This window comes from Pristis pectinata, chromosome 18 (assembly GCF_009764475.1).
Source record: "Pristis pectinata isolate sPriPec2 chromosome 18, sPriPec2.1.pri, whole genome shotgun sequence".
NCBI classification, from domain to species: domain Eukaryota; kingdom Metazoa; phylum Chordata; class Chondrichthyes; order Rhinopristiformes; family Pristidae; genus Pristis; species Pristis pectinata.
In genome coordinates, this window is record NC_067422.1 from 40,423,436 (window position 1) to 40,450,249 (window position 26,814).

Consider the following 26,814-nt stretch of genomic DNA (forward strand, 5'->3'; position numbering starts at 1 on the left):
CTTCTGAAATTTTGCCTAATCACAGGAGGTACCTCACAGCAATGGAAAAATACCATGAACATTCTCCACAAAATTCTCCAAATCCACTGTCAGGATAAGCAAACTGCGATCAGCATCTTTTCCTGGACCAATGTGCCCAGTATTGAGGCCCCAGTCACACTCGGTTGGCAATGTTGCTCACATTCCTGAAATACTCTGTGACCAGAAGAGGCTATCTGATGGAAACAGCACAATCTTCAAACCCTCCTTGGAAATAATCCAACCTCCTCACCTTCTCCTTGGAATTTCTGGCCCATCAGCCCTCAAAAGTGGTGGTGGAGCACTTGTGAGGTTCTCCGTGCTCTTGAGTCCATGCATCAAAGCCCTACGTTAACGTTGGGAGTGCTCCACCTTTCAATCTACCCGCCTGCGAGGGTCTTCTTCCCTACTTGTGGAAAAGCTTTTGTGTCTCACACTGGCCTTTGAACCTACCCGGAGTGGAAGCAAATCATCCTTGATCCCGAGGGACTGCCTCAGGAACAGTAAGACATCAATTCATCCTGGATCACAAACGTTGCAACCTATTTCACATGACGTACAAGTCTGATGAGCAAGTATGCAAAATGGGCTGAAACAAATCTTCACAAACTTGTGAGGTTTGACCCTGAGTTGAGTTTCTGATCACACTGAGACTATCTCTCTCCATACTACCACTCCTTCAGCTCATCTGATAATGGATCTCTCAATCTTGCATTTGTCATTTAGAGGCTTAATTATTTGATCATCACAGATATATCTTCCATAAACTTAAGGTTATACAAAACATTTCCCATTTTTGAGGATGCACAGGATCCTCTGCTCTCTAGTCTGCATTGGCTTCCATTGAAGCATGACCAGGTTTTGAAATTATAATCTTTAATTTCAAATATCTTCATAGCTTTGTACCTCCCTATCCCAGAAATTTCCTCTAACCCTACAGTCCTTTGAGAAGCTGTGCCCTTTTAGTTAAGACCATAATAAGAGGTAGGAACAGGAGAAGGCCATTCAGCCTGTTCTGTCACTCCAACATGATCTGACATTCCTCGTCCACTTTCCTGCCCTTTCTCTGTTACCTACGATACCCATACTGCTGAGAGTTCTCGCTCAGCTTTGAATACACACCCATTCTCTGCCCCCACAACTCTCCACGGTAAGGAGTTCCAAAGACTCACAACCACTGAGAGCAAAAATTCTTCCTCAGCTCAATCTTAAACAGATGTCCCCTTATTCAGAGACCATGTCCTCATGTTCTAGACTCCCACAAGATGAAATATTCTCTCAGCTTTTACCCTGACTAGACCCATAAGAACCATTTGTTTCAATAAGGTGATCTCTCATTCTCCTAAGCTCCAGTCAGTAGAGTCTCAGCCCATCTAACCTTTCCTCATAGAATGATCCCTCCAAACCAGGACTGTCCTATTAAACCTCCTCTGAACCATCTCCAATGGACTCGTATCCTTCCTTAAATGAGGGATCAAAACTGATCACAGTTCTCTCTAGATTGGTCTCAGTAGTGCCTCGTTCAATTCCAGCACGACTTCCCTACCCTGAGAGTCCAATCCCCTTGAAATCAGGGTGAACATTCCATGAGCTTCTCTATTTTCTGCTGTTTCTGTTTCCAAATCCCTTTGTGCTGCAGTTTTCCTCCATTTAAATAATACATTGTTCATTGTTCTTTGTTCTTCAGTCCAAGTGGAACAGCTGTACACTGTCCCACACTGTGCCCAGGTTGCCAACACTTTCTTACTTTCCCCTGACCTGTCTGACTGGTGTCTTGAGCACCCCCTATTTTAATGTCACTTCCAGTTATCAAGGGTTTCAGCTCTGGAATTTCCTCCTGAAACCTCTTCCTCTCCGTTTCTCTTTCCTCTAAGATATTACTTAAAACCAATCTCTGCATGTGTTTACCTGATGTGTACTTTTTTGGTCTGGTGTCATATTTTGTTTGATTTTAACAGTTGAAAAATGCTGAACAGATGTGGTTGTTTTCGTACTAATACACACGTGTTATGCTGGAACGAACCTATATGCAGCACTCCTGTATTCTGCATCATACAGCATAGAAGCGGGCCTTTCGGTTCACCACAGACATGATGACCCCATCAATATTCATCCGGTTTGCCAGCACTTGGCCCATAGCCTTCTGTACCTTGAAATTTCAAATGCTTCTCTAGAGGCTTAAATGCTGTGAGAGTCTCTGCCTCCACCACTCCCTTTGGCAATGCGTTCCAGAATCCAGCCATCCCATGGATGAGAATTGTTTTCCTCAGATCTCCACTAAACCTCTCATCCCTTACCTTAGACTGATGCCCTCATTTTTAGACCCCGCTGTTGTGGGGAAACATTTCCTACTATCTACCCTCACAAATTCCCTGCGTAAGTTTGTGTACCTCCGTTGGGTTCCCCCTGAGCATCCTGTGCTGTCAGGAGAAGGAATTTAGACTATCCAGTCTCTCTGGTGTCTGCACAAGTCTCTGTGTATAAAACAAACCCAGACTATCCAGTCTGTCTGGTGCCTTGTGTGTGTGAAAATATAAATAACTTGTATTTTGTTGCCCAACCAGGCTGTTGAGAAGTTGGTCCAAGGAGCAGAATCGGGTTGTACAAGTGACAAGGAGAAGCAGGTTATGATAAACTGCACCCAGCTGCTGACTCGCATCTTGCCGTACATCTTTGAGGACCCAGACTGGAGAGGCTTCTTTTGGTCGACGGTCCCAGGAGCAGGACGTGGAGGGGTAGGTCTTTGCTGTACCTTTCCCTCGGGCTGTGTGGAGTCACGGAGTGGTAGTGGTTGCTGGACCAGTGAGTCAGGCCACTATTCATGGGGGAAATAAAATGAAGTAAACTGCAAGCCAGTTAGACTGACTTCTGTCATGGGGGAGTGCTGAAATCCATTACTAAGGAGGCAATAGCAGGAATTCATCAGACAATCAAGCAGTGTCATCTGGTTTTATGAAAGGAAATCATGGTCGTCAAGTTTGCCGGAGTTCTTTGAGGGTGTAATAAACAGAGTGTGTGAAGGGGAACAAATAGGTGTTGTGTATTTGGACTTCCAAGGGCTTTCGATAAGGTGCCACGTACAAGTTTACAGCATAAGGTAGGAGTGTATGGGGTGATATGTTGGCATGGAAGGGGAATGCGAGTCAGTTTCAGATTGACAGTGTAATACAGTGGCACAGCAATCATTGCTGGGGCCTCAACTATTTACACTCCATGTTAGTGACTTAATGAAGGGACCAAGTTTACTGCAGACAAAGGTTAGCAAACCCTGCAGAGACGTAAAGAGCCTGCAAAGGGATATGGGTGGGTTCAGGAGTTGGCCGATGGAGTACAATGTGAAAAATTGTGAGGTTATCACTCTGGAAGGAAGAATAAGAAAGCAAATTATTATTTATATTGAGTAAGACTACAAAATGCTGTCAGTTAAAGGGATCTGGAGCATGAAACAGAATCAGCATGTACAACAAGTGTTAGGAAGATTAATGCAACGTTGACCTTTATTGCAAGGGGTATGGAGTGTGAAAGCAGGGAAGTTTTGATCTAACTTCACAGGGCACTGGTGAGAATGCACCAGGACTACTGTGTATAGTTTTGGTGTCCATATTTAAGGAAGGGTGGGTTTGCACTGGAGAAGAGGTTTACTCGGTTGACTCCTGGGATGAAGGGTTTGACATAGAGGTTGTGCAGATTGCACCTATGTTCCAGTGGATTACAAAAAAATACAAATGATTGTGAAGGGGGTTGACAGTGTGGACCCAGAGAAGATGTTACTCCGAGTGGGGATATCTAGAATTAGCTGGCATAGTTTCAGAATAATGGGTACCCTTTTAATACAGATGAGGAGGAACTTCTCTCAGAGGGTTGTGAATCTTTGGAATTCTGTACTAGAGAGCTGTGGATGCACAATATAATCAAGGCAGATACTGATAGATAAACATGAGAGTCAAGAGGTAGGGGAGAGTGCAGGAAAGTGGTCGTAGAGTCATACAGCATGGAAACAGGCCCTTCAGCCCAACATGCTGTCTAAGATTCCCATCTAAGCTGCATTTGCCTGCATTTGGCCCATATCCCTCTAAACTTTTCGTACCCATGTACCTGTGCCTTTGTCCTATCCATTCCTCTTGCCATCTTTCTGCCACATAAAATTTCCTTGTTGCTCTTTCTCTGTTCTGTTGGAGGCACTGTGACCGCTGACTATTTCCACCACTTTCTATTTTGATTCTTATGGCCTGGTTTTAATTTTAAGATTTCACCTTTCTGTTCTTGACTTCCACTGCCAGAGAAAATATTTTCCTGTCACTGTGAGCAACCCAATCACCGTCAGCTGTCAATTTCAGGACATTTTCAATTGCCGTATTACCTTTAAATGAAGGAGCCATTTCAAACTTGTAATGTGGGTTGTATCAATGAATATATTCTGTAACTTTAGCTTGCTTGCTAACTACACAGATCAAGCTTTATCTGCAGGCACCAGTTCATGTCAGCCTGTACTGAGAAACAAAGACTTGGTTCCCTTTGGCAAAGGCCCCACAGTCCTCTCAAATGGTGGAACCAAAGGCATTGGAGAGGTTGAAAGAGGTCATGTAGAATGGTCAGTGAAATCTGTGCTGTTGTTGTGCAGTGAATATCGTGACCACTGTGCCTCTAGATGGATGGAACCCAGACTGAGATTTGGGGAGCAGCTCTTCAGCCGTAGGGAGAAGGCTGTTGAGGAGATCCTGGCAATGACACTTGTGGCAGATAGCAAGGAAAGCAATGCATAGCTAACAAAGTTGGATTTGCCTCCTTTTTTTTTTGAAGAATGTATCTGCTCAAACAAAGTTACCTCCTCTTGTGTATGCTCTGTTATGGTATGCAAGCTGTGATCCTAACCAACAGATCCACAAGGGATCCAATCTCAGTGCAGACAAGTGCCAAGAGAAGTTGTGCCATGTGCCAACACTCACTCAATCTTTCTCAATGTAATGCTGCACCTTCCACTAGTTTCCCCCCACGTGGAGCATTTAACAGGACAGATGGGAAACTCCTCAACCTACATCACCTCATGCCAGAAAGGTGGTCACTTCAACCTCAGTGCTCGAGCTGCAAGCTGCAGATGGTTTCTTTCATCTGCGCTCATTTGGAGGCTAGACTTCAAGTCATTGTTAACTGAAAATTAACAATGCACTGAAAATTATAAGAGATTGAACCTTGTATTCAAAATCCACAAAACAAAAGTGCTATGCCAACCTGCCACCTTCCAGCAATAAAGGTCCACACCAAGACTCTGGGAAATATGGACCACTTCTTATCTCACAATTACTGAGGAGCCATCTCTCAGAATGTATGAACTTAAGTGGGAGCATGAGTAGGCCAGTTGTTCCCTAGAACCTGCTCAACCGTCCAACAAGATCATGGTTGATCCCACCTAGGCTTCAACACCTCTCATACCCCTCGACTACCTTGTTAAAATGTCTATCAGTATCTGCCTTGAACATATTCAATGACTTCCCTTCCACGGCTCTCTTGGACAGAATGCTAAAGGGTTGCAACCCAGTGACAGAAGAGATTCCTGCTTGTCTGTCTTAAATAGGAATAGATAGAGTGGACAGCCAGCGCCTCTTTCCCAGGGCACCAATGCTGAATACAAGAGGGCATGGCTTTAAGGTAATGGGTGGGAAGTTCAAGGGAGACATCAGAGGGAGGTTTTTCACCCAGAGAGTGGTTGGTACATGGAATGCGCTGCCTGGGGTGGTGGTGGAGGCTGATACATTGGTCAAGTTCAAGAGATTGTTAGATAAGCATATGGAGGAATTTAAGATAGAGGGATATGTGGGAGGAAGGGGTTAGATAGTCTTAGATGTGGTTTGAAGGTTGGCATAACATGGTGGGCCGAAGGGCCTGTATTGTGCTGTGCTCTATTGTTCTATCAAATAGGCGATACCTCATTCTGAAGCCATGTTCTAGATATCCCACAGGAGAGGTATCCACCCGTCAATCCCCCTCCGAATCTTACACGTTTCAATATGATCACCTCTCACTCTTCTAAACAACAGTGAAGGTGGCCCAGCCCGTTCAACCTCTCCATGTGTCAACTCCTTCATCCCAACAATCATCTGAGTGAACCCTCTCTCCACAGACCTCAATGTAAGTCCATCCTCCTCTAGCTGTGGAGACCAAAACTCTACATGGTTCCAGAGTGGCCTCACCAGTGCTGCGCAAAGTTGCATCGAAACTTCACTACTTTATACTACATACTCTTGCATTAAAGACCAACCTGTCATTAGCCTTACGAATCGCACACTACTTGTGTGTCATCCCTTTGTTTCTCACCCTGTTCCACTAGGATTCCCAGATCCTTCCCTGCCACAACATTTTGTTGTCTCACTCATAATTGTCTTCTCATTCTTCTTTCCAAAGAGGAAAACTGCAGATTCTGCCACATTTTACTCTCTCAGTCAAGGTGTCCACTGCTGATGAGATTCATCACTGCCATCAGTGCAGCAGGACCACCTTTGGACGATTGAGGAAAAGGATATTTGAAGATCAAGAGCTCAAAGCTGCTGACGTACTGGTCAGTGGTGACCCCTTTGTCTTTTGTGTCTGTGCTTCTGAGACATAGACCACCTACTGCAGCCACCCCAAAGTACTAAAGAGATCCCCCAACATTGTCTGCAAAATCCTTCAAATCCATTGTCATCAAACAAACACCAGAGTTCTCTCCTAGCCTAACCCCCTACCCCCCACCACCCCCCCGCAGTGTTGAGGTCTTAATTGTATTCAGTTAGTTCCCTCGGGCAAGACCATTTGCACTCCGATACCAGAGTCTTGGAATAGACACTCTATTTTGAGCTCCATCAAGGGCTAAGTTTTCCAAGTGGATGACCTCAAAACCACTTTGGAAAAGGCGGCATCCCTACTGACCCCTGGGAATATGTGGCTCAGAGTTAGGAAGGAGCATTTGGGATGTTACAGAGAACCTGAAGTGTACATGTTAGGAGCAGATGGGTGCCCAACATCAATGGCAGAAGGAGCTCGTCACCCCCAAAGTGTCGTCCCGAAATTAATTTTCCCCTTCTGTCCGCTGTAAGTAACACAGTGCCACGAGGTCGATTCGAACAAATACCTTTATTAGCAGTGCACCGCCAGGAGAATTCTCTTCAGCACTCAGTAAGAGTCGCTTCCCGAGTTCTCCCCGCACAAAGGGCAGACAGACATTTATACAGGAATTGTCACGCGCATCCCATGCAAACGGCGCCGCGAATTTCGGTCAAGCTATAGAGATCCCGAGACAGCTATCACACCTCTTGTCTTAGTATAATTGAGTTATAATCAAGGTATTCAAAGGCAGGTATCACCCTTCATTGTTCAGACCAAGCCTTCACCTTGATGTTAATTACACCCAGTATCGCCACCGTCTGACAAAACGGAATGGTCCGTTACCCGAAACAAAGGCAGTTAACATACTTAACATTCCAACCTAACTAGTGGGTCAGCAGCTTGCTAGTCCTTGCTAGAGAAATATAAATGCATATAGGTATGGTTGCAATTCTTAACCCTTCACTTCCTCATTCCCTTTTTATCATTTCATGATAAACTAGAGCGGCGCTGAGAACGGGGCCGAGAGATTATTAATAAGGACCTTGCAACAGGTATTTAGACAGGCCAGCACCACACAGCATACTACTATAATCACGACTAGTCCCACAGCTCCATGCAGCAGGTGTGATGCCCACGACCCTCCTAGCAGCCACCCCAACCAACTTGTCCCTCCTGTAAATCCCTGTCTAAAGCTATCTGCTTGCGTCTGAATGTGCTGAATGGCATAGGAGATGTTGTAGGACTCGTCTCTCACGTTGGTGATACATTTGTCCCCAACTATAGCACATACTCCTCCTTGCTGAGCCAACTGGTAGTCCACAGCATACCGGGTCTGCTGGGCATAAAGTCAAAGCTCTGCCAGTTCCCAGTTCACCACCTTCAGGCCCTCCATGGTACTGTTTCCCAGTGCAGCCAGTCCACAGATAAGGTAGTTCCGTTTTTTTGCGGCTATACTTCCTGCCGAACCCCCCAGAGAGAGAGTACTCAGGAATCCATAGCCTAACAATGCTAAGGGAGATCCCAATGACATAGGATCCCTCCAATCCTCACAGAACTCCTCACTAACTGACCGCACCACAAGTCTTCGTCGGACATGAGCCTTCTGGGGGCAGGGGACCGTGACCGGCCCGATCGTTCCTATTGCAAACCAGGCTGGCAGAGTGGGGGTGGCTGTGGTGTAAGTGCCATTAAAGAGGAACACATACCCCTCCTTAGCCCGGTAGCAGGTTACATTACCCGAGTGCCGTGGACTGGGCATTTGAGAATACCAAGAGATCCCAGCAACATTTCTCCCATGCTCCCCCAGGTAATTCTCCCTGGTTAGCCATTCTAAAGAGACATTAGACAATTTCACATGGGTCCCGTTCCCTTCCCCACAAACCCATCACTCTCCTGCAAGTAACGTAGCACACCTGGTGGCAGCGCACTCACAGCTAAACCATCTCCCTTTAAACCCGCAATTCCTCTCTGTACAGGTAGTGGCAGCACATGCTATTGCTAGCCCACAACCCCACCCTGTGCCGGTGAAACAGTGGGAGAAGGACTGGTGGTGGGCTGTACTACTAGGTCCTGTTACTGTTCCTTGCAAGCATTTACCCGGCAGCACCCTCCTGTAAGTTCCCATCTGTCCAACACACTTTGTTTTTGAAAATTCATACTTTAAGAGGGCCCTGGGGCTCCAGCTTGGTGTGGCTACAAAAAGGCCTTCCACTGACTCTGCCAAGGGGTAACAAACGGTGCGATTCCCATGTAGCTGCATATGCATTTTGTAAAACAAATTATCCTCTAACTCCCACACAAGAGTACTGGTAATGGTGAGGAGTCCGAATTTACGAAGTATTATCTTTCCTCTGGTGGCCATCGTTTGCAGTCGCTCAGATGAATCCAACGTTCCTGGCCTTTTACTTTCACGGCTGTCGGTGTTTGGAGTAGTATCTGGAAGGGGCCTTTCCATCGAGGTCCCAGTTTAGGGCGCTCCCAATCCCGTATCAGTACCGAGTCTCCGATTTCCAGGTCAGGCAATTCCGTGTTCTGCCCTTCAGGTGGTTTGAAGGCACTCTCCACCTGTGAATGAAGAAACTTTAAAGAGGACATAAGTTGTCTGAAATATCTTTGTAGTTCATCCCCCATGATATTAAGGTCAACCTGTGTGGGGGTTTGGGTGGCGGCGTCCCATGGGGTTCTTCCCGGACGCCCATAGACAATTTCAGCAGCCGATACCCCGGTGGCTGAGTGGGGGGTGATTCTCATATGGTATAATGCTAAGGGGAGAACCTTCAACCAGTTTAGACCTGTTTCTGACACTAATTTGGTTAGTTTATTCTTAAGGGTGCTGTTAGCTCTCTCTACTGCACCTGCTGATTGAGGGTGGCAGGTGCAGTGGAACTGCTGTTCGATATGCAGTGCCTCGCACAATTCCTTATTTATTTTCCCTATGAAGTGGGGGCCATTGTCAGAATTTATCCGTCGGGGTACCCCAAACCTTGGTATAACCTCTGTAAGCAATAACTTTACCACCGTTGAGGCCTTATTGTTGGTTGTTGGAAAAGCTTCAATCCATCTACTAAATACATCAACAATAACAAGACAGTACTTGTAACAATGTACATGCGGTAATTCAATAAAGTCGAGTTGTATGCATTCAAAGGGACCACCTGGCATAGGGGTTTTGCCTGGGGTGCACTTCACCCCTTTCCCAGCATTGGTTTGTTGGCATATCAAACACGACCGTATTTTGCCTTGTGCTACTTCCTCCAATCTGGGGTGCCACCAGGTACGTAGTAAAATGTTACTCATTCCCTCCTTGCCAAGGTGGGTGTCAGAATGTAGACACTCAATAAGCATTGGTAACAAAGAATCAGGTATACATACTTGACCGACTGGAATAACCCAGAGGCCGTGTGGCGCAGAGTGCGTACACCCGTGCGCCTTCCACATTTGTTTTTCTGAGTCAGGGGCGTCCCCCTGTAAGTGCTGCACAGTGACCATGTCTGGGATGCCCGGCGTTGCTATCTTTGGCTTGCAAACAACTGCTTGTTTTTCCACAGTGGAAACAATTTTAGACCCCTGGCGTGCTGCCAATTTCGCTTCTGTATCTGCCCTGTTATTGCCCTGGGTTATTAGGGAGGCATCTGAAAGGTGAGCGGAGCATTTAATGATGGCCAATTTGTTTGGGAGGAGGTTCTTTACATAAGCCGCATTTTGTATGGGGCTACCTGTAGAGGTCAGAAATCCCCTGCGTGCCCAGAGTTGGCCAAAATCATGGGCAACTCCAAAAGCATAGCGGGAGTCAGTGAAGACGTTAGCTACTTTGTCCTTGGCTAAAATGCAAGCTCGGCTCAGGGCAAAGAGTTCTGCTTTTTGGGCAGATACTGGGGGCTGCAGAGATGCAGATTCCACACTCTGGGAGTCGTTTACCACGGCATAGCCACTAAGGCGGGTGCCCTGTTCAGAAATGTAGGAACTACCGTCGACGTACAGGTTTAAGTCGGCTGACTGGATGGCCTTATCTGAAAGGTCCGGGCGGGGTGCAGTTAAAAAATGGTTACGCATTAAACAGTCATGAGGTGGGTCCGCAAGATCCTCAGGTGGGGCCTCTAGGAAAGTGGCAGGATTAATGGTCGTACAGTAGGCAAAAGTGAGGAGTGGGTTATTCAGGAGTGCTACCTCGTATCTGTTTAAGCGGGCCTGGGTAAGGTGTTGCGTCTGGTGAGAGGTTAAGAGTGCCATTACAGTATGGGAGGAATAAACCATCCACTGCCTGTTGCAAGGTTATATTGGAGGCTGCTGTTACTAGGGAATAAATGGCTGGAAGCATTTGTGAGCATGGTGGAAGTCCCCTTGCAACTGGGTGCAGCCGAGTGGAGTAGTATGCCACCGGTCTTTTCCTATCCCCATGGGTTTGAGTAAGGATGGCTGTAGCGCAGTCCTTCAGGACATTCACGAAGAGCTGAAATGGGGGATCATACAAAGGGCGTCCCAGGGCCGGGGTGCTGGCAAGGGCCTGTTTGAGGCTATCAAAGGCCTCCCTTTGTTCCTTGGTAAGTTCAAAGGGTCCCACAGACTGGCTTGAGGCCAAGGGTGTGAGGTGCTTGGTAAGGAGCGCCACGTTAGGTAGCCACTGTCTGCAGAAATTTACTAACCCTAAGAAGGCGCGCATACCCTTTGGGGTAGTGGGCGGTGGGGTGGCAACGATGGGCATAATACACTCGGTAGCACTTAAGAGGGTGCCCAGAGATTTTACCTGGCGCTGGGTTTGTTTTACTTTCTGTGGAGGTATTACGTATCCCCAAGAGTGGAGCGCGTTAAGTAGTCTATTCATGTCCGCGATGTTTGTGGGCTCCGAGGGGCTTGCTAGTAAAAGGTCATCTATATACTGGACAATGGTGGATTTATCAGAAAGGTGCAACCCTTGGAGTTGATTATGTAAAACTTGGGGAAAAAATAGTCGGAGTGTATAAAACCTTGTGGGAGGCATGTCCAAGTGTATTGCTGACCTTGGAAGGTGAAAGCAAACAGGTACTGCGAGTCGAGAGAGAGGGGAATTGCGAAAAATGCATGCTGCAGGTCCACAATGGTAAAAACGCAAGAGTCGGCGGGGATACTGCTGAAAATGGTAGCTGGATTCGGGACCATGGGATGTAGTGGCTCCACTATCTTGTTGACCTTAGTTAGGTCTTGTACAAGGCGCCACTCTGTCTGTCTGGGTTTGGGGACGGGTAAAATAGGGGTGTTACAAGGTGATTGGCAAGGAACCAGGATGCCCTGTTTGCAGAACGAATCTATTAACTGAGTTATTCTGTCGACTGCCTCTCTCCGAAGGGGATACTGTGGGACGGAAGGCAGTTGTGCTCCCGGTCTTACACGGATCTGGACTGGGGTCACTGGGGTGTACCCAACCTCGGACTTCGATGCGGCCCATAAATCGGGGGTGGGCTCATCCAAAGAGAGTCGATGGGGCCGGTGATGGTGTAAACAGACCGTCACCAAGAAAGGGATGAGGTAATAAGTCAGGGTCCCCCCTGGCAGAGCCTGAGGAACCCCGAAAAGGCCTTTGTCTGCCTGTACCTCAAGCCGGTGGGCTAGGAATCCCAGTTCCTTTGGTTTATGTCCCTCGTTAACTGACAGGGTAATGTGAGGGGACATCAAGCCTGACTGATTCCACAATTCATTAGGCACTTGGACTAGAAGTGCTGCCCCCTCCTTTCCCACTACTTCCCCTAAAATAGTGACGGTCACCATGCTACCCAGGAGAGGAGCATACAGCCCTTCTAGTTCCCTTGAGGCCCTGGTGGGGTCGTAAGCTAGCGTCACATGCGGGTCAGTGGTTTCCAAGGGTGGGTCAAAATCGCTGCTCTTGAAGTTCACCGTCCACCACTGAGGAGGCTGGTGAATCCAGAGGATCCTATGGTTTTTAGGACCAGTAATAGTAATACCTTCATCCAGGCATTGTATTTTGAGTCGGAAGGAGCAGAGCAGGTCCCTCCCAGCTAGGTTAACCCCCAGGCTTGTGGATACCGCAAACTGGATCAGGCATTCCCGATCTTCAAATTTAACTTGTAAGGGTTCAGTTAAGGGGTAGGATCTTTCCTGTCCCTCCAGCCCGCTCAATGGAACTGAAGCAGTGGACAGTTTAAAATCATGCTGGGTAATACAAGGGGCTTCAAGGGTTGAAGTATTTGCTCCCGTGTCTATCATAAGGGGAATTGGCTTTCCTTCAACTAAGAAATTGACGATGGGTTCATCATCTGGGTTATCGGTAAAGGCAGGGTACATGGAGAGGCTACTCTCCACGTCTAGTCAGGCAGAAAACGGGTTGTCGTCTACCAGGGGTCTCGTCTGCCAATGACGGTAGTGGGGGCAGTCCCTCCGCCAATGGTCAGGTGTCCCACAAAGGTAGCATCCCGTCGGCCTGGTGCTCGCCAGTGCGGGTTGTTGGGGTCCCCTGGGTCCTAGGTAATTATGAGAGGGTGGTGGTGGTGGCCCACAAGGGGGCCTGTACACTGGGGCTCTTAAGTCATTGGGGTACAGTGGGTATCCTTTACCAGACCAGTCAACCCCTTCTGGAACGCAAAATTGCCACTCCATTTGATAGCCCGTATTGTCGGAGTAGGAAGGTTGGGGCCGAGGGGGTCTCTACACCATTTCCTGTTTTACCTTTGTGGCTTTCGAATCGCGCCCGTTACTCCAGAAGTGTACTAGCGCCCTCCTCATGGCTTGTTGTGTGTGATCGGTCAGTTCATGTTATTAGTGCGGATGGCTGAGGCCACTCCCGCAGGGATGCATTGTAATAGGAGGGCGTTAAACTGGGGGGAGGATTGCCTCTGTTGTAGGCATCGTCCCCCGCATAGGTACCGTAAAGTGAATAGAAGCGGTCCCAAAAGTCTGTTTCGGTCGGCATTCTAAAACTTTAGTTCTGTCAATAGGCTGTTGAAGGGTTTTACGAAGGGCAGTTCTAATAGTGGCCACCTGGTCCTGAGGCCGGACGGCTGCCTGAAAGGCTGTCCAGTCAGCATAGTTCCCCAGGTGTTCTTTCCACCGTGCCACTTCATTAGTTGTAAGGGCCATACAACAAAGACTGAAAAGGTCTTGGGGGGGGGGGGGGGGGGGGGGGGGGGGGGAGGGGGGGCATGATACATCTGAATTGTTCCGATCACATAATCTATGAAATCCTCCGGGTTGGTTTTACGGTTGGGCGCCTGACTCACGATTAAGCACATCTCCTGAGGTTTCCAAGGGGTGTAAATTTGGATTGTAGGATTAGCGCTGGCTTGGGCTGGATCGGGATTGGGAACACTCCTGTTGGGGAATTGTTTCTTAACCTTGGCTCCCTTAACCCCGTTCAACATGGCTGGGATCTGCAGGGTCGCCATAATCAGTGGTAGAATCAGAGTCGGTGTCCGTCTGAGAATCTATTGAAGGACTGTCCCTTGCCAAAAAGCTTCGTCGCTTGTCTGTGGCCTTAGAGCTACCCGTCTGTGGGCTTTCCCTTCAACTAAGCCGCATCCTGGTTCGGGATGCAATAGGGCCATGGACTTGTCCCGGGGGTGGGACTTGGCTAGCAGTCGCTGGTGGTAAGGGTGGGACGGCTGGCGGGCTAGCCGCATTATATGGGGGCGGCAATGAAACGGGGTGGTAGGTAAGGGCTGTGGGTCGGACCATCCAATCCTCCTCCTCTTTGTCCGTATCATTACTTTGGAACAACAGGGGCACAGCAGACATGTCGGGAGGTACCTCCACTTTATCCTTACTACTTTTATTTTTACTTCTGTGTTTCTTCTTATGCACCTCATTTACCTCTTCTCTCTCCCTTCTGGTCGTTTCAGCATCGTGGTCTCCGCACTGAGACTTCAGGACTTCCCAGCTCTTAGGATTTCTGTGCGTATTATGTTCCCAGCTAGCCTGCTTAGATTTATTTGTTAGGTCTTCGGCCGTTTTTCTCCAAGTGGACATTAATAATTTCCATTTTTCCCCTGTATTCCGCTCCCAAATTGTCTTTTCTGCCTTTAAGCATTTATCTACGTCCCAAGTTCCCCCCAATGGCCATATTTCATTTCCCAATTTCTTATTGAGGCATGCTGATAATTTACAGAAGTTACTCTTGTTCTTCGGATCGTCTTTACATAACTTAGATAGTGGGGTATTGGACCCAGACTTATCGAGAGTTTGTCCCATTTTGTATTCTTTCCGATCGGACGGTACGAATCGCTGCGATTACCTATAAGATTGGTCTCTTTCCTTCGCCCACTTCAGGTTCCCAACCTTTCTGTGGGGGATTTCCCCTCTTAAGAACCGGTCTAAGGCAGGTTGGTAGTACAGGAGAACCGATCTCAGAACTTAGAGCTCAAAACCTTGAAATTCACAAACTTAAAAACCCCGAACCCGAAACTGGGGACTCGAACCCCGAACAAACTTAACTCAACTCAACTCAACTCAACTTGGGACTCGAACCCCTCCTTACCTGTGGCACTCGGACAGGTTTGCGAGGAGTCCGTCGGAGGATTGTCGGTAAGCGAAGGGATCGATCAGGTGTCCGACTCCCTGATAGGGATCAAGGTGAATCGTACCTTGTGGGCCCGTCCGTCTCAGGTGGCCGTTATCCCCGTTGGTCGCTCACGCCGCTTCCGAAACCTCGTCTTGGACTCCTGGCTGGCTCGCCAAATTGTCGTCCCGAAATTAATTTTCCCCTTCTGTCCACTGTAAGTAACACAGTACCACGAGGTCAATTCGAACAAATACCTTTATTAGCAGTGCACTGCTAGGAGAATTCTCTTCAGCACTCACTAAGAGTCGCTTCCTGAGTTCTCCCCGCACAAAGGGCAGACAGACATTTATACAGGAATTGTCACGCACATCCCATGCAAATGGCGCCGCGAGTTTCGGTCAAGCTTTAGAGATCCCGAGACAGCTATCACACCTCTTGTCTTAGTATAATTGAGTTGCTGAGGGGAGACCTGATAGAAGTTTATAAGGTTATGAGAGGCAGAGATAGAGTAGACAGCCAATATCTTTTTCCCAGGGTCGAAATATCTAATACTAGAGGGCATGCATTTAAGATGAAAGTTGAAAGGAGATGTGTGGAGCAAGTTTTCTTTACAGAGAGTGATGGGTGCCTGGAATGTGCTGTCAGGGGTGGTGGTGGAGACAGATATGATAGAGGTGTTTAAGAGGCTTGTAGATAAGCACATGTATATGCAGAGAATGGAAGGATATGACCCATGAGCAGGCAGAAGGGATTAGGTGCCACTAGCTTAATTCTTTCAGCACAACCTTGTGGGCCAAGGTGCCTGTTCCCGCACTGTACTGTTCTATGTTCAAAGCATGAGTGTTTCTAGCAGCGTAAAATCCAAAAGTAGTAAAGTGACATAGAATGATATTTCGACCACACTGGAGTATTGCACCATTCTGGCTTTATTATAAAGATATAGAGGCACCGGGGAAGATGCCGAGCAGATCTGCAATCTGGATTGAGAATGACTTGTGACCACTCCATTTCTGTGGGTTCTGAGGTGACTCATGAGACCGCAGTACAATCTGCAGACTCAGCTCTCAGTTGCCAGAGGGGCACAGTTCACTCAGCAGGTGGAGCTGCTGCCTCACTACTTCAGCAGCCTCTGGGTACTCTGGTTTCTGCATACGTCTCAAAGATCTCTGGATTGGTGGGTTAATTGGCCAACATAAATTGCCTCTCGTGTAGGTGAGTGGTCGATTCTGGGGGGGGGGGGGGAGTTGATGGGAATGTAGGGAGAATAAAAATGGGATTGATGTGAATGGGTGCTTGATGGGCAGCATAGACTTGGTGGGCCGAAGGCCCTTCTTCTGAGCTATCTGACCCTGACACCGGGGAAGGCTGCAAGGCTGTGGTTGTTTTTCCTGGAAAAGGAAGGGCCGAGTGATGACCTGTTGAAAGTCATCAAGAGGAGCTGGATAGAGTAGAATTAGAAAAGATTTGAACACGTGGACTTAGAATCTTGATGTTGTAAATGTAAAATGGTCACTATCAACCTATTAAGGAAAACAAGAGAAACTTACTCATGTGGATTAAACACTCAGCAGATTGTTCAGGTTGGTAGGTTAATATAGATCACAAACAACAAAGGTCCCAGCACCGATCCCTATGGTACACAACTAGTCACAGACTTCCAAATAGGAAAGCACTCTTCCACCACTACCCTCTGCCGCTTGACACCATGGTAATTTTGGATCTAATTAGCTAGCCTTGGATCCCATGTGCCTTAATCTTTTGGACCAGCCTACCCTGTGGGACCTTGTCAAATGTCTTAAAGTCCATATAGATGACATCAGCTGTCCTGGCTTCATCAATCTCCTTTGTTAACGCCTCAAAAAAAATTCTGTCAAATTAGTGAGACAGGATTTCCCCTCGCAAATCCATGCTGACTCTCCCTATCAGTCCCTGTATTTCCAAATGAACATAAATCCTGTCCCTTAGAACTTCCTCCAGTAATTTCCCCACCACCTGTAGATACCTGGCTTATCCCCGGTGCCGTGCCTGTGGCTAATGAAGATGCCAAAATCTTTGTCAGGACCCCAGCAATCTCCTCCTCTGCTTCCCCAAGCATTCTGGGATTGATTTCATCTGGCTCTGGGGATTTATCCATCCTTCTGTGTTTCTAGATGTTTAACACCTCGACCTTCTTAATATGTACCTGATCCAGATGATCAACATATCCCTCTTTGAGCTGACTATCCTCAACGTCCTTCTCCTTGGTGAATACAGACAAGAAGTATTCATTTAGGATCTCATCTGCATCCCCTGGCTCCACACACAGATTCCCCCTTTGGTCCCTAAGGGACCCACTCCTTCCCCAGATACCATCTTGCTACTAATATAGAATGATCTGGGATTCTTCTAAATCTTACTTGCCAAGGATACTTCATGGCCGCTTTTTGCCCTCTTAATTTCTTTCTTAACTACTGTCCTACACCCTCTGTATTCCTCGAGGGATTCCCTCAATCCCAGTTGCCGATACCTGTCATGTGCTTCCTTTTTGTTCCCTGATCAAACCATGAATCGTCGTCCAAGGTTCCCTAATCTTGCCATCTTTTCCTTTTGTCCTTACTGGAACATGCTGTTCCTGAATTCCTGCTAACTCTTTAAAAAAAATATTGTAAAACGTTGGTTAGGCCACAGCTGGAGTGTTGTGTGCAGTTCTGGTTGCCATGCTATAGGAAGAGTATGATTGCAGTGGTGAGGATGCAGAGGAGATTTACCAGGATGTTACCTGGATGGAGTGGTATGGGTTGGGTTTGTTTCCCTTGGAGCAGAGGAGGCTGAAGGGGACCTGACAGAGATACTAAATTATGGAGGGTGGATAATAGCAAATGTTTCTCTGTGGCAGAGATGCCTAAAACCAGGGAGCATAGGCTGGGGGTGAGGTTTAGGGCAGGGAGTAAGAGGGTTAGAGGTGATTTGAGGAAACATTCTTTCACCCACAGCTGCAATCTGGAACGCACTACCTGAGGAGATGGTAGAGGCAGGTACCCTCACGACATTTAAGCATTATCTGGATGAGCACTTGAATCACCAAGGCAGTATCGATGGTACTTAATTGCTGCCATGGTGAGCCAAAGGTCCTGTTTCTGTGCTGTACAACTCTCTGATTATGAGCAAAGCATCCACTATCTCAGCAGCCATTTCTTTTAGGATCCCAGGATGCAAGCCATCTGAGCCAGAGGACTCAAAGCCTCTTCGTTTGCCTGCTACTATTCCTCTTGTGATTGTGATGATGAGGGTGATCGTATTTAATTCCTCCCTGGCATTATTCAGTATTAATGAGATGTTTATAGCATCTTCTGCCTAAAAGTCTGAAATAAAATGTGTTTATCTTCTGTGCTGTGTCCTTGTTCGCCATAACTATTTCCCCAGCCTAAACGGTGGGAGATTGCAAAGGGATCTGGGTATCCTTGTGCATCCTTCGCAAAAGACCAACATGCAGATACTCCAAGTAATTAGGAAAGGTTACAGAATGGTATTGTTCATTGTGCTGATAATTGAATACAAAAGTAGGGAGGTTTTGCTCTAGTTCTGTGGGGCATTAGTGACACCACACTGGTCCACATTGGTCTCCTTATTTAAGGAAGGATGTAATGCATTGGAAGCTTGAGGAAGTGGTAGAGGTGGGTACCGTTACTTCATTTGAAAGACACTTGGACAGGTACATGGATAGGAAAGGTTTAGTGGGATGTGGGCCAAACACAGGCAAGTAGGACTAGCTCAGGTAGGCACCATGGTCGGCATGGATGAGTTGGGCCGAAGGGCCTGTTCCATGTTGTATAACTCTATGATTCTCTAGTCTAGTACCTGGAATGGGCAAGTTGTTACATGAGGGAAGGTTGGACACACTCGGTTTGTATCCACTGGAGTTAGAAGAATGAGAGGAAACGTGATTGAAAGGTATAAGGTGTGGAAGAGTAGTGACTGGGTGGACTATGGAGACAGTGTTTCCCCTTGTGGGAAAATCTAGAACGAGTTTAACTGTTTAAAAATTGGGTGGTAACTTCTTAAAAACAGAAAAGAGATTAAGTATTTTTCTCTGAGGGTTGTGAATCTTTGGAACTCTCTTCTTCAAAAAGCGGGAGAAGCAAAGTCTTTGATTATTTTAAAAAGAGTGGCAGATGGACACATAATTTGGGGGTGAAAGGTTATCACAAAGAGACGGGAATACAGAGTTAACAATCAGATCTGCATAAATGCTGCAGCAGACTGGAGGTGCTGAGGTGCCTTCTGCTCCCAGTTTGTGCGTTGAGGATTCAGCTACCTTGGAATTGGTTTATTATTGTCATTTGCACTGAGCTACAGTGAAAAACTTGTCTTGCATACCGTTCGTACAGATCAATTCATTACACAGTGCATTGAGATAGTATAAGGTAAAACAATACAGAATGTAGAATAAAGTGTCACAGCTACAGAGAAAGTGCAGTGCAGGTAAACCATAAAGTGCAAGGTCATAACGAGGTAGATTGTGGGGTCAAGAGTCCATTTTATCATACTAGGGAACTGTTCAATAATCTTTTAACAGCAGGATAGAGCCTGGTGGTAGGTGTTTTCAGGCTTTTGTATATTTTGTCTGATGGGAGAGGGGAGAACGGAGAATGTCCTAGGTGGGTTGTGTCTTTGATTATGCTGGCTGCTTTACTGAGGCAGCGAGAAGTATAGACAGGGTCCAGAGAGGGGAGGCTGGTTTCCGTGATATGCTGGGCTGTGTCCACAACTTTCTGCAGTTTCTAGCAGTCCTAGGCAAAGCAGTTGCCGTACCAAGCCGTGATGCATCCAGATAGCATGCTTTCTATGGTGAATCGATAAAAGTTGGTGAGTGTCAAGGGGGACTTGCCAAATTTCTTTAGCCTCCCGAGGAAGTAGAGGTGCTAGTGAACTTTTTTGGCCATGGCTTTTACGTGGTTGGATCAGGACAGGCTATTGATGATGTTCAGTCGTTGGAACTTGAAGATCTCAACCCTCTCGACCTCAGCACCGTTGATGTAGACATGTGCACCTCCTCCTTCCTGAAGTCTATGACTAGCTCTTTTGTTTTGCTGACATTGAGGGAAAGGTTGTTGTCATGCCACTATGTCACAAGGCTCTCTATCTCCTTCCTGTACTCCGACTCGTCATTATTTGAGATATGGCCCACTATGGTGGTATCATCTGTAAACTTGTAGATGGTTCTACCATTACATGGCTTGACAGTTTACTAAGCATTATTAATCCTATTCCCTTTCTGCTTTTGATTTGAAAATCTATTGATCTCAGCCTTGTTTGTGCTCCAGAGCTGAAAGTGAAAGTTGAGTTTATTGTCACACATACACCAGCACATGTGTGCACAGGTGCAACGAAAAACTTACTTGCAGCAGCACCACAGGCACGTGGCATCATACAAGCAGCATTCACAGGAAAAACATCAATATAAATTGAACAAAATTTTTACAGGAAGGAACACAATTGGAACAAAAACAAAGTCCATTTTAGTGCAAAGTGATCAAAGTGGTCATAGCATTGCTAAACTGTAGTGACTAGGGTTGTGCTGGTTGGTTGATGGGAAGTAGCTGTTCTTGAACCTGGTGGTGTGGGACTTCAGGCTTCTGTACCTTCCGCCCGATGGGAGCTGCGAGAAGATGGGATGGTGGGGATCTTTGATAGATGTTGCCTCCTTGAGGCAGTGCTTCCTGTAGACTCTACCACTGGTGGGGAGGGATGTACCTGTGATGTATTGGGCTGAGTCCACTACTCTCTGCAGCTTCTTGCATTCTTGTGCATTCAATTTGCCGTACCAGACCTTGATGCAACCAGTCAGGATACTTTCAACATCTGTAGAACTTCATTAGCGTGTTCGGTGACAAGTCCAGTAAACTGACTCCTCATCACGTGTGATTTGTCCAACGACAGTGGTGTTGTTGGCAAATTTGCATATGGCATTGGAGCTGTGCTTAGCCACACAGTCTTGAGGTGAAAATGTTAAAAGAAAAGAAAACAGAAATGCAGGAAGAACTCGGCCAGTCAAGCAGCATCTGTGGAAAGGGAAAGCAGTTAGCTGCAGTTCTCAGGAAGGTTCCTTGACCTCAAACATTGACTAGTTTTCCTTTCCACAGATGCTGCTTGACTGGCTGAGTTCTTCCAGCATTTCAGTTTGTTTCAGATTCCAGCATCTGTAGTTTTATTTGTTTTCTGAAATTTTAAAAGGCTTATTGCCCCCGCATAAAAAAATTCTCCTTTCATCAAACAGCGAGTACTTCACCCTGAGGCACTGTTTCCTAGTGCTAGACCAACCAGCTAGAGCAAACCCAGGTAACACCCTCATTCTCCAAACTCCAGTGAGTAATAAGACAGTTTAAATGTCTCCTCACAAACTGTTAATCCCCAGAATCAACCAAGTGAATCTACACTGCACTGACTTCAAGGCAGTGGTACAGCTAGTGGGGCTGCTGCCTGACAGCTCTAGTGACATGGGTTACATCCTGACCTTTGGTGCTGGCTCTGTGGCGTTTGCATGTTCTCCCTCTGAGTTTCCTCTGTGTGCTCTAGTTTCCTTCCACATCCCAAAGGTGTCCAAGTTGGTTGGTTGATTTGCTGCTGTAAATTTTACTTACACTTGGGGCATTGGAGAATTTGGGGGGTGGGGGGAGTTATGGGAATATGGGGAGAATCTATTTTGCTTTGGCATAGAGAGGGAAGGAGTGCTGCTGCTTGTGTGTCAGCATTTGAATTAGTTTCATTGCTTAGGCCAAGCAGATTGTTTCAGTGTGGTGTTAGTTAATTTGCAATGTAGCTTTGCTTTCCCGTTTACACTCTAAGCATATTACTGAGAAGTTCTTAAAGCACCAGGAGTGGGATGTTGGCACAAAATATTTGAAGCTGAAAAATATGGAGTAAGGGAGAGACTTAAAAATGGAAGCTTCCTTTTAAACCTCTGTCACCCAGGATTGTACTGGTTAGGTCAGAACCATGTGTGCCTTTCTTTGACTTTGATCCAAGGTGAGGCCTGTTTCCCTCAAGGTGTGCCTCTTGCCAGTTCCGAAGCAGTCTTTTTGTTTCAGCAGCTATGATTAAAACTCACTCAGGATACTGTAAATACAATTAGCTCTGAGCGTTTCCTCTCCATGGTCTCCATCTTCCTTGAAATGGCATCATAAAAACCTACAGCTTTGACAAAGATAATAGGATTGTAAAATGTCCTAATAGGATTGTAGAGCAGAATTTGTAGGGTTAGAATTTGTTAGGTATGTCCAAGAGGCATTCCTGAAGCAGTAAGTGCATAGTCCAACTAGAGGGGAGGCTATCCTGGATCTTGTACTGGGGAATGAGCTTGTCCAGGTGACTGACCTTTCAGTGGTTGATCATCTGGGAAAAGGTGATCACAACTCCTGAAGCTTTAAGATGGCTGTAAGAATGGACCTTACAGGAAAGCATTACATTGGGGGAGGGCAAATTATGAGGGCATCAGACAGGATCTAGGGAGAGGTAATTGAGAAGAGTTGTTTTTGGGCAAATCCACATGTGACACGTGGAGGTTGTTTAAAGACCAGCTGCACAGAGTTCAGGACTAGTTTGTTCCAGAAAGGGGAAAGGACAAGGATGGCAAGGTACAGGAAGCTTGGAATGACGAGAGAGGTAGTTAATTTAGTCAAGGAGAAGAAGGGATCATATGTAAGGCTCAGGAAGCTGGAATGGAACAGGGCACTTGAGGACTATAAAGGAGCTAGAGGGGAACTCAAGAAGGGACTTAGAAGAGTAAGAAGATTTCATGAAAAGTCCTACCGAGTAGCATTAAAGAGAATCCCAGGGCATTCTACACGTACATCAAAAGCAAAAGGATAACAAGGGAGAGGGTAGGACCACTCAAGGATAAAGGAGGGAACATATGCTTAGAGGTGGAGGATGTGGGCGAGGTCCTAAATGAGTACTTTGTGTCAGTATTTACAGAGGAGACGAATGCAGAGGATAGTGAGATCAGTGTGGAGTGTGCTAATATGCTTGGGTATTTTGAGATTATGACGAGGTAGTGTTAGGTCTCTTGAAAAACATTGAGGTGAATTAGACCCCAGGGCCTGATGGGATATACCCCAGGTTATTGAGAGAGGTAAGAGATGAGATTGCTGGGGCCTTGTTGAAGATTTTTGTGTCTGCTAGCCATAGGTGTGGTGCTGGAGGACTGGCGGGTAGCTAATGTTGTCCTTTGTTCAAGAAGGGAAATGGGGATAATCCTGGAAATTATAGGCTGGTGAGAGTCACGTCAGTGGTAGGGCAAAGTAATGGAGAGAATTCTTAGGGATAGGATATATGGGCATTTGGAGATGTATGATCTAATTGGGGACAGTCAGCCTGGCTTTGTGCGGGAAAGGCCACGTCTGACTAATACGAGTTTTTGAGGAGGTGGTGAAGGTGATTGAAGGTAGAGCTGTGGATGTTGTCTACATGGATTCTAGTAAGTTGTTTGACAAAGTCCTGCGTGGGAGGCTCATCCAGAAAATTAGGATGCATCGTATCCATGGTGACTTGGCTGATTGGATCCAAAATTGGCTTGTCCGTAGCAGTCAGAGGTAGTGGCGGATGGGTCTTATTCTGGATGGAGGTCTGTGACTAGTGGTGTTCCACAGTGATCTGTGCTGGGACTTCTTATAAATAAATAAATAAATAAATAAATAAATGAGTTGGATGAAAATGTCATAGGGTGGGTAAGTAAGTTTGCAGATGACACAAAGATTGGTGATGATGTGGATTACATAAAAGATTGCCAAAGGATACAGATCAGTGGCAGATATGGGTGGTGGAGAAGTGGCAGATGGGGTTTAATCTGGGCGAGTGTGAGGTGTTGCACTTTGGGAGATCCAACATAAAGGGACAGCACACAGTTAATGGCAGGATCCTTAACAGCACTGATGAACAGAGGGATCCTGGGGTCCAGGTACATGGCTTCCTAAAAGTGACTGCACAGATTGATAGGGTGGTAAAGAAGGCTAATGGCATGCTTGTCTTTATTAGTCAATGCACTGAGTTCAAGAGACAGGAAGTTATGTTACAGCTTTATAAAACTCTGGTTAGACCATATTTAGAGTATCGCGTTCAGTTCTGGTCACTTCATTATAGGAAGAATGTAGAGGCTTTGGAGAGGGTGCAGAGGAGGTTTACGAGGATGCTGTCTGGTTTGGAGGACATGTGCAATGAGGAGAGGTTGGACAAGCCAGGGCTGTTTTCTCTGGAGCAGCGGAGGCTGAGGGGAGACCTGGTAGAAGTTTATAGACTTATGCAAGGCAGAGTAGACAGCCGGTATCTTTTTCCCAGGATTGAAATGTCTAATACTGGAGCGCATGTATTTAAGGTGTAAGGGATAAGTACAAATCTTTTATACAGAGAGTGGTGGGTGTCTGGAATGCCGTGCCAGGGGTGGTGGTGGAGGTGATGGGAATGTTTAAGTGTCTCTTAGATAGGCACATGAATATGCAGAGGAAGGAGGGAATATGTGGGGAAGAAGGATTAGATTAATTAGGAGTCATAGGTTTAATTAGTTCAGCACAACATTGTGGGCCAAAGGGCAGTGGGAGGCCTTTGGCTCATCAAATCTATGTTAGCCCTTTATCCAGTAAGTCCCAGTGCCTGCACTTTTCCCATATTCTCCTCTCCAACTAGTTATAAAATTCCCTTTTGAAAGCTGCAACTAAATCAATCACACACTTGGGCAGTTTATTGCAATGACAGGAAAAACAGTTCTTGCTTCTGCCACCTCGAGTTCTTTTGCCAGTTACTTGAAATCTGTGCCCTGAAGTTGTAAATTCTTTGGTTAATGAAAACAGTATCCAGTTTATCCAAACAATAAGTTTAAACACCTTCACAAGGTCTCCTCCCTCTCAGGAAAACATCAGTTTCTCGGTGTGCCTGCATGATTATAAACCCTGTTTCTTGAAACTATTTGGGTTTTTCTGCTCCATCCTCTCTGCAAAGCCTCTGTAACCTCAATGTGCGGTGCCAGGAATTGGATATAATGCTTAGCTGGGACTGGACTAGGTTCTGCTTAACTTCCTGGTTTTTGATCTTGCTTTATGTACCTTTATATTTATTCAGTCTCAGGATGCAGACTTTATTAGAAAGATTAGCATTTTAATGGCTAGTTACCCTGGAGGTGGTAGCACTGACCCTCAGCCTCAAATCATTGCAGTGCTGGAAGTGCTCCAGCAATGCACTTGGATTCCAGTGCTCTCATGCAGTGATGAAGCATTGCAATATACTTCCAAGCTGACCTGAAGGGGAAATGACCAATGGCAGAGTTCACATGGCATTGCTGCACTTGTCTTTTGAAGTGGTCAAGATCCTGGGTTTTGGCGATGCTGGTGAGAGTTGTACCTCGTAAACAGTACGTGTGGCAAGTGTGGTGCGGGAGGAGGCCGTTAGTGTCTGGTGTGGCTCATGGGATACCAACCAAATAAGCTGATTTCTTTTTCCTCAATATTAACTTTTTGTTTTTTTTCTGCATTTATCAGACAAGTTTGAAATAATTCCAGTTTGTGATTTGTCAGTGAGGGTCAGAAGTCAGGAGGTCTCTGATCAGTTTCTCATATTCATTATATTTCTGTGGCTGGTCTGGTGAAGTTTGTAATCAGTAGTCATCCCCAGGATGGTTGAAGTGCCTTTGAATGCCAGTCCTCACTTTAGATGTGGTCATGGTCTACATATTTTGGCCCAAAGGATCCCTGAGAAACTACAGCAGCCAAGTGCTAAAGCTGAGATGTACTTGGCAGCAGCAGTCTCTCAGGGATACCTTCCTTGTATCTCTGGAGTCTACTTCCTGGCTTCCATTGACTTCAGTTTTAGTTAGAAATGGCTAGGACATAAGGTACAGAGACAGACCATTCAGCTCAAGCAGACATATGGTGTTCCTACCACATTTCCTCTGTCAGCTTACTCTCTGTTCCCTGCTCTTTAACATGCCTGACCAAGTACATCTACAGTATTTGCCTTGACCACTCCCTGTACAACTGAGTTTCACGTTCTCGCCACTCTTTGAATCAAGATGCTTCTTTCCAATTCCTTATTAGATTCCTGGGAACTATCTTATATTAACACCCTCTAGTTATGCTCTTCCCCACGTGGAAAGATTTTTTCTGTATCTAGTCAAATCAAACTTTCCATCCTTTATAAGACCTCTGACCTCCATTAGGTCACACTGTAGTCTTCATTTTCAAGAGAAGGAGACCAAGATTGTTCTTCCTTTTCCAATATGTTTACGCTCAAATTTCTGTTATCAACCTTTTAAATCGTCCCTGCACCCTCTTCATTGCCACAGGATTCTTGTTATAATATTGCAGCCAGAATTGTACACAGCATCCCAAAAGCAGTCGAAGCAAGTTTCGATCCAGGTTTACCAGAGTTTCCCCACTCTCAACTTTTTCCCTCCATGAGTGTGCCCCATCTCTTGGTTTGCTTCTCTGCAGGCTTTGCCAACCTGAGATCCAGTGTCCAGTGGCTTATTCCACTGTGAACACCAACCCTTCACTTCTCCTCTCTCTCTGTTTTATCTTGAAACCAGCTAGCTTTTACCATTTTGCCATGTCACCCATGTTGCATTCTCTGCCATTTTGCTGCTCAGAACTGTAAGCAGGTCAAATATAAATCAAACAAGCAAAGAGAGTGCAAAAGGACACTGACAGCAGGGAATGAGCAGAGTTAATAGAGTCTAAAAATGTGTTTAACCATAAAGTTTCAAAAAT

General features: G+C 46.3%; 1 protein-coding gene across 1 annotated transcript in view; it reads left to right on the forward strand.

Moving 5' to 3' along the window:
• LOC127579785 (protein HID1) overlaps nucleotides 1-26,814 on the forward strand; it is a 135,830-nt gene that overhangs the window by 15,894 nt on the left and 93,122 nt on the right. The window contains exon 3 of the mRNA XM_052032713.1: nucleotides 2,583-2,753. Within this exon, the coding sequence (XP_051888673.1) occupies nucleotides 2,583-2,753 (171 nt within the window). The remainder of the gene's footprint in view (nucleotides 1-2,582; nucleotides 2,754-26,814) is intronic.